We start from the raw sequence: 8,535 nt of genomic DNA, 5'->3' as shown, positions 1-8,535 counted from the left end.
GCCCCTATTCTGGAATACCCAGCACCGAAGAATTTGAAACAGCTGCGCACGTTCTTGGGGATGGCCTCATGGTACCGCCGCTCCATCGACGGATTCGCGGAGATGTCGACACCACTCACGGCCTTGCTGAAGAAAGGCCGGCGATGGAGTTGGGAAGAGGAGCAGGCCAGGGCGTTTGAAGCCATGAAGGAGGCCTTGATGACTCCGCCGACACTCGCTTATCCCGATTTTTCCCGCCTGTTCGTGCTACAGACGGATGCGAGCGCGGGAGGACTCGGAGCCGTGTTGAGCCTATTGTCCGCCGATGGCGAGCACGTGATCGCTTTCGCCAGTCGGACGCTATCGGACGCCGAAAAGAATTACACGGTAACCGAGCAAGAAGCGGTGGTGTGGGCGATCGGGAAGTTTCGGGCGTACCTGGAAGGATACAGCTTCACCGTAATCACCGACCACCACAGTTTAAGATGGCTCCACAACCTGAAGAACCCGACGGGCAGGTTGGTGCGCTGGGCACTGAATCTCCTGGAGTATGACTACGAGATAGTGCACCGGAAGGGAGCCTTACACCATGTACCATACGCCTTATCCAGGATGCATGAATCCGCCAGGAGGACGTGGCCGAGATCGAGGAAAAAAGGGACTCCTGGTACGAACAGCGATGGCAACAAGTGGAGAGGAACCCGAAGCAGTTCCCTGGATGGACCATCGACGGTGATAGGCTCTAGTACCGCCGGGTAGATCCCTTGCTCGCCGGAGTGCTGGACGCCGCCGACGAGTGGAAGCTAGTGGTGTCAGTCCGGGACAGGGAAACCGCCTGGCACGAGGCGCACGAGAAGCCCTCGGCAGGCCACCCGGGCGTAGAGAAGACTTATCGCCGATTGGCCAGAGATTGGTATTGGCCAGGAATGTACCACGACATAGTTCATTGGGTACGAACCTGCACGGTGTGCCAAGCACAGAAGGTGCAGCGGCAGCCGCCAGCAGGGCTAATGGGCCGACGGTTGGTGGAAGAACCGTGGACGGTAGTAGCCGCAGACATAATGGGGCCGTTTCCACCAAGCTGTGCGGGGAACGCATACCTGCTGGTCTTCCAAGATCTTTACACACGCTGGATAGAATGCGTGCCATTGCGGAAGGCCAACGGGAAGAACATTGCCAAGGCGTTCGAAGACCTGATCGTGTTCCGATTTGGAGCACCGGAGGTGCTACTCACGGATAACGGGACGGAGTTCGTGAACAGGACGGTGGATGAAGTGACCAAGGCTTATGGTATTCACCACTCCACAACGCCGCCGTATCACGCTCAGGCAAACCCGGTGGAGAGGGTGAACCGTCCATTGAAAACGATGATCGCCTGACTCCTGGAAGAGGACCACCGGGAGTGGGATGTCCACATCGCGGAATTCCGCTTCGCCGTAAATACCTCTGTGCATACGACCACGAAGCTAACGCCGGCGTTCCTGAATCTAGGAAGAGAGCCACGGGTAGGTCGCATCGAGGGAGGGGGCATCAGGCGCGAGGGATGAGAACTGCGGCCAGTGGAAGACTGGGCGGAAAGAATGACTCGATTGTCCGCGCTGAGGGACTTAGCCCAGCGACACATAGCGGAAGCCTGGCAACGGCAGGCCCACTATTATAACGCAAGAAGGAAGGACGGCGAGGGAATTCCAAGAGGGGGATAAGTTATGGAAAAGGAATCGAGTACTATCCTTCTCGGCGAATTGGATTGCGGCGAAATTAGCACCGAAATTCGCGGGACCCTATTGGATAGGACGCGTAATTTCTCCGGTCTTGTACGAACTCCGGATCGAACAGGGGAAACCGATCGGAAAGGTGCACATCAAGGACCTGAAGGCATGGAGGTCAGAAACAGGATTAGAAACGAGAACGATTCTGTTTCAGATTTACGAAAGCATGGCCGACCCAGCGAGTCCGGAGCGGATAGAGACCGGCGGAACGACGGGGAAGGTCGTGGTCGAACTCCTGCCGCAGGAACTCGAGGGCCTGAGGGCCATGTTGACCCGGGAGCGGGAGAAGGCCGCACGGGAGGAGGAGACGCGACTGAGCGCGTCACTCATCCGGGGTCTCCCGGTATGGGCCGTCGAGGACGCCCTCCTGGCCGACTACCCGGAGAGAGGGGAGGAGCGGGCCGACGAGGCGACACTGGAAGCCCGGGAGGAGAAGCCGCCGGCTTTAAAGGAGGCCGTGCGCCCGGCGCCTGCCCGACGGACCGGAGAGGTGAGCCCGCCCCACCCAGCACCGCGCCGAGCCCGGTCAAGGGTCCGCTGGGACGACGAGCCCACCGTCGAGGAAGACGATCCGGCGGAGGATGGCCCGGCGTCAACAGCGAGACCGGAGTCCGGCACCCAGTGGGAAGCCGCCTACGGCCGAGAGCGCGGCGCGGAGAAGCGAAAGCGGTTACGGGACCGATCGCAGTTAAGGGGTCCAACGAAGAAACCGCGGCCGAACAACGGAACTCTCGGCGAAAGCCAGGGTGAAGCCCTGGGCGCAGCGGTAGCCGCGGTCGGCCGACTCACGGTCGACCAGTGGAAAACCCTGAAGGGGTGGGTCGATTGTGGGGAGATCGGCCTTCGCGAGGCCCCGAAATGTTGGAATTGCGGAGCGACAGGCCATCGGCACCGGGACTGCCGGCAGCCGAAGCGTCGCTACTGCGAGAAGTGCAGCGAGCGAGGCACCGAACGGGACCGGTGTCTGCGCTGTGCTGCTAAGCGTGCCGCCGGGAACAGTTCCGGCCGCCTGTAGAAAGGGCACGGCGGCAGGCGAGGGGAAGTCCAGGGGTCCTAAGACCGTGCGTATTCCGGTCGACCCCTGGCCGGCCAGAGAAAGCCGAGCAACGATTCTGGTTCGGACCGTTGCGCGGTGTACATCGTCGTCTAGCTGCAAACGTGTCGTCTTTATTGAAAACGTGCTCGTAGCAAAAGTTATAATTATCAGAATACTCAATTCTGTTCCGTTATCATTATAATCTAGACTTTTTTACTTCAATTCAATTTAGCGATTATTTTAATCTGTATCTATTCTAGATTTATTTATTTAATAAACTAAATCAATTTTTCCTAACATAAGTTCGCGCGATTTAGGAGTGTTAATTTGGAGTGTAGCCCCAGTTTACCACGGAACGAGGAACTTGGGAGTCGACGTGCGTGGCCTGGTTTTTCTCCCCGGGGAATCTTGAGATTTATCTCACGCTTTATAAGATTCCATTGGGTTCAAACGCAGATAAGTCGTGTCGTCTCCTGTATCCTGTCCATGTCCTTTCGTTCCGTGCTGTTCTGTTTAACCCTGGGAGAAGGTTTTTTTTTGTTTTTTTTTTTAAGCTGTTCTTACCGTACAAACACACAATAATACTCCTAGTCGCAAATCGTTAGGCGGTATCACCGCGAATATTATCACTCTACTGTTCAGCTTGTAGATTTCAGTCTCCTTGAGTCGAGTTTGGGGAGTAATATTAAATTTTAGCTAGGCTCCATTGTCAGTAACATCAATCTGAACCTCCTCTCTTTCCCTGCGATTCATTAGTCAACATATTAGTTTTTTTGTTCTTTTTCTTTTTTTTTCTCTTCTATAACTTTAGTGGCCGCGTGTGACTTACCTTGTGATGGCAGAGACTGAGATCTTGAACAATAAAAAAAGAAATAGGGAATCATCTTCCCCTACTCTAGAAGCAACAGCCCTTTCGCCTCCTAATAAAATCTTACCGTTACCACCATCTAACCTACGAGAAAACATCAGGTCCCAGTTTTCCAACCGTTACTCTGAGGTTTCTAAGGCTCCCTTTATTGTATATATCTGCAACAGAGATGTATCCAAAAATATAGCTAGATACCACCCTTTTTCCATAGCGAAGAGACTAGTTAATTTCCAGGGCATCTTGACTCTCTCCAGAGATGGTAGGGATAAGCTGATAGTTACCTTTGAATCACACTCATATGCCAACGAATTTGTCTGCTCAATTCAGAACTCGGATAACGAATGGTGGGCCTATATTCCTGACTTCAAAACTACAAAAGTGGGTGTTATTAGGAATGTCGATCCCGAATTGTCTATCGAATTCATTTCCGAAGGCATTTCTTCCAAGGTTCAGGATCCCCATACTCCGGAAGTAATCCGGATTGAAAGAATATTTCGCACCGCCATAGGCGTTGATGGCTCGAGAACGAGGGTTCCCTCTTCCGCAATTAAAGTAGTGTTTGCAGGTGACTCTCTCCCGGGGAGCATCAATGTATGGCTGGTTGAATGCCCAATTGAGCCATATATACCCCCCATTATACGGTGTTTCTCTTTCCAACGTTTTGGACACGTTACCTCCAACTGTAGAAGTTCCTTGAGATGTGTCAACTGTGGGGGTGAACATGCAATTAATGCTTGCGAGTCAAATTCACAATATTGTGTCAACTGCTCCAGCTGCGATCACAGAGCCGACTCAGTTAGATGCCCAGTTTTCACCCTTCAAAAAAAGATCAGACAATTGATGGCTCATGAAGGCATCTCTTACAAAGAGGCTAATTTAAAGTGCGGGGTCCCTCTTACCAAACCTAGAGATACAATTGCTGACCAATTCCACAACTCGGCTGAAGTGGAAGAAGTTCAGGGGCTTAATCCAGGGCTTCAGAACGAAATAGGTTGCGATCCCCAGATCTCAGATCCCGATCATCATCCTGTCAAGAACCAGAATCTTTCTGTTGGTGCTACTCTCTCTAAAATCAGATACTAAATCTTAAGGAATTTATCAGTAGAGAAGTAAACAAAAAAGTTGGCTCCATTATTGGCTTCATAGAGGAGAGTATGATAAGGCTCCTAAATGAACAATCCCTGAGGACTCTATAAGAGGGGTATGTTCGGAAGCCTTCCAAATATAGAACTATACTTTGCTTTAGGTCTAGCATACATAAGTTTGATTGGATCAATTTTCTGAACGTTTATGTTTAAATAGTTTTGTTTATATATTTATATATGTTTATCGTTGTGCAGCTACCTAGTTAAATAGTTGATTCATTTAATTTATTTATTTAGTAAACCAATTGTGCTTACCTAGATTCAATTAGAAATGGCCCCTATAAATAATTTGAGAATTATTCAATGGAATGCACGCAGTTTAAGGTCTTCTATTTCAGAACTCCAGATTTTAGCCAAAGATGCACATGTCCTCTGTATCTCGGAGACGTGGTGGAATCCTGATCAACAAATAAAAATTAAGAATTTTAAAATCGTCAGAAAAGACAGAATCACTGGTGGAAGCTATGGCGGGGTGGCGATTCTATTGAGGGATTCAATGCAATTTAGAGTTATTAATATACCTCCCGTCATTACTGGCGGATTGGAGATGGTTGGCGTAGAACTTCTATCTGGACCTATCTCTGCTCCTTTAAGGATTTTCTCTTTATATAGGCCTCCCAACTTTTCTACTTCTTCTACAAATTGGATAACCTTTCTCAATCAGTTGTCGCAGGCGAACACCTTAATCTGTGGAGACTTTAATGCCCAGAACCCGATATGGGCTAGCTCGGGCTCCAACCAAGCGGGTATTAACTTATCAAATGCTCTTGATAATTCGGACTTCTCTGTCATTAACAATGGTAGTGCTACTAGGATCACTTACTCGATGCTTAATTCCAGTGTGCCAGATATCACCCTGGCTTCTTCGGACATTCTCTTATCTGTTTTTTGGAAGACTATGGACGATCCAGCCGGCAGTGATCATCTTCCCATCTTAATTTCGGTGAACTCATTCCATGTTGTTTCCTCTAGAGGCCGGCCTAGGTTAAACATGGATGATGTTGACTGGAATAAATTTGGTCAAAGATCTAAGCTCTTCACATTAGACAATGACTCCTTCAATACCAACCTTGAGGAGAAGTACAGTCGTTTTACAGAACATCTCCTTGAATCGGCTGAGAAGTCCGGGGCTCATCGTGCAGGTGGTAAATTGAGGAACCTCACAGCTCCTCCAGCTCCTTGGTGGAATGCTGAATGTCGGAAGGCGCTTGCTGAGAGAAAGGCAGCCTTTGCAAAAATTAAGTATCAACCTACTCCTGATAACCTGGAAATGTACAAAATCAAACTAAAAAACTCCAGGAAAGTCTTCTCTAGGGAGAAACGGAGTAGTTTCAAAAGGTTTTGTTCATCTATAAATAATAAGATGGATCCCTCTAAGATGTGGAATATAATCAAAGCTTTCAAATCTAGATCACTAGTGAATTTGTCTGCCGATCAAGGTCGGCATCGGTTCTCCATTCCATCGATAAAATAGCTCCTCCGATGATCCATATTCCTCCTCCCCTGAATCCATTTTATAGTCCTTTAATAGAATTATTTTCGGGTATTAGCTTTGAAGAATTGATATCTGCTATAAACCGTTCTAAGACTAAATCTGCAGCAGGCCCGGACCTTATTAATAACAATTTGTTCAAAAACTTACCTACTGAAGCTCTTGAAATTCTCCGTGGCCTACTTGAAGGGTTCTACAATTCCGGCTCTGTTCCAGAAGACTGGAAAAAATTTAATGTGTCATTATTACCTAAACCTAAAGGCGACGGTTTCAGACCGATCGCCCTTTCTTCTTGCTGTTTAAAGATATTTGAAAGAATTATTCTAACTAAAATCGAATGGTGGATCGAAAACAATCGGTTTATTCCCAAAAATCAGTTTGGATTCAGAAAGGGCAGATCATGTTCTGACAACCTGGCCATCCTCTGTACTGACATCAACCTCACTTTCGTAAGAGGAGAATCGCTTGGAGCGGTATTCTTGGACTTGGCTGGAGCATATGATAATGTCCTCCCTTATATCCTTATCCAAGAACTAATCGACATCGGTCTCCCTTCTAATATTATATCCTGCATCGCTTCTATCCTCACTACACGGACTGCACATTTCTATCATGGATCATCCCTCATAGGCTCTAGAATTATGGAAATAGGATTACCCCAAGGTACAGTCCTTAGTCCTTTACTATTTAATATATATATAAGGAATATCTTGTTACATGTTGGTTCACTATGTCGCGTTCTATTATATGCAGATGACATCGTTATTTATTTCTCGCATGAAGATCCCGCATACATCACTTCGGTTCTCAACTCTGCACTTGTATCACTATCAATGTGGCTTAAAAATATAGGCCTTTCCATTTCTCCTAGGAAATCTCAATTTACAATTTTCTCACGGAAAAGGAATGACTGGCACAATTACTCAGTCCTCATAGATAATCACCCGATCCATTGATCCCCGGTTGCAAAATTCCTCGGATTTTGGCTTGACCATAAACTCAGTTGGAACCAGCATATTCGTAAGACCACAGAAAAAGCTCGCGCTTCTCTTCGGGTCATTAATGCGATCTCGCGAATAAACTGGGGAGCTCATCCTAATATATTATTATTAGTATACAACGCCTTAACGAGATCCATAATAGACTGGGGATCATTATGCTATGGGAATGGCAATACTAGCTCTCTCCTAGCTCTCGACCGCATTCAGTACGCGGCACTGCGCTCTGCCCTGGGACTCATGATATCCACTCCCACCAATGCTATCTTGGCTATGGCAGGCGAACCGCCTCTTTGTCTGATAAGGCGATTCTTATCGTCGAGATATATAATTAGAACCTTATCAATAAGGGGTCACCCTATTCATGGGAAAATGAAGCTTCTGGAGGAATTGGTAGATCGGTCTAATAATAAAAAGAACTCACCTTTTCTTTTTTCAAACTGGTTAGCCTCCAGGAGATATCAAGATAGAATCATCGAACATCCACTTCCTATTTGCTTTTCCATTCGACTAGCAGTCCAATTCCTTCATATGAATGTCAACCTTGAGTTTGGTACTACACTAAGGGGGGTGGAGAACCCCAATGATAGATTATCCACTTACTTACGTAATGAATTCCGAAACTGGATATATATCTATACAGACGGGTCGCGATCCTCCTCCCCTGAGAGATGTGGAGCAGCAATCTTTGACAAGAACCTTGATTTATCCAGGAAGTTTAGGTATAGCAATAAAGCCTCTATCTTCTTTGCGGAAGCATCTGCTATTCTCGAAGCCCTCCAACTGATTCAAAATAAAAAGATTATGGAAACTGTTATCCTATCAGACACACGAAGCACCTTGCAGTGTCTTGCTAATAGTACGTTCAACCCAAAAATTTACGCCGAAAAATTATTGTTGCTGGCTACACAATGGACAAATTCCAAGTAACATAGGAACCTATCATCTTTCTGGACAACTTTATCTACTCCTACCTGACTTTTACGGACCAGTTACTGGCACATCTCCTGATTGTGGAGGCAGCCATAAGGAAAGGAAGGAAGGAAAGCCGAGCAACGGAGTCCGGCTCAGCGAGAAGACCTTGCCGGGCCCACGAACGTCATAGAAGAAGACACAACGGCACCTGAGGGAAGCCGAGAAGACAAGCAAGCGAATGCGGTAGAGCGGCACCAAAGGGAAGCCGCCACGCAAAACGGGAGCAACAAGGCGGAACGCATCTTCCCTTAGTGACAGATACGTCCCGGTTAA

General features: G+C 47.8%; 1 protein-coding gene and 1 long non-coding RNA gene across 2 annotated transcripts; one reads left to right on the top strand and one right to left on the bottom strand.

Moving 5' to 3' along the window:
* Positions 1-1,040: 1,040 nt before the first annotated feature.
* Positions 1,041-2,763, top strand: LOC107274353. Its single transcript, XM_015753404.1, has 2 exons — positions 1,041-1,325; positions 1,903-2,763. Exons 1-2 carry the CDS (start codon positions 1,041-1,043, stop codon positions 2,761-2,763), a joined length of 1,146 nt encoding a protein of 381 aa, XP_015608890.1.
* A 3,656-nt stretch (positions 2,764-6,419) lies between these two features.
* Positions 6,420-7,963, bottom strand: LOC107274354. The gene is made up of 3 exons (XR_001539431.2): positions 7,895-7,963; positions 7,712-7,812; positions 6,420-6,509 (listed from the first exon to the last, which is right to left on the bottom strand). It is a non-coding gene; the product is annotated as an uncharacterized LOC107274354 (long non-coding RNA).
* Positions 7,964-8,535: the final 572 nt, after the last annotated feature.

The sequence above is a fragment of the Cephus cinctus genome, unplaced genomic scaffold (assembly GCF_000341935.2).
Source record: "Cephus cinctus unplaced genomic scaffold, Ccin1 Ccin1_scaffold2788, whole genome shotgun sequence".
Classification (NCBI taxonomy): Eukaryota; Metazoa; Arthropoda; class Insecta; order Hymenoptera; family Cephidae; genus Cephus; species Cephus cinctus.
This window is presented reverse-complemented; position numbering and strand designations above follow the sequence as displayed.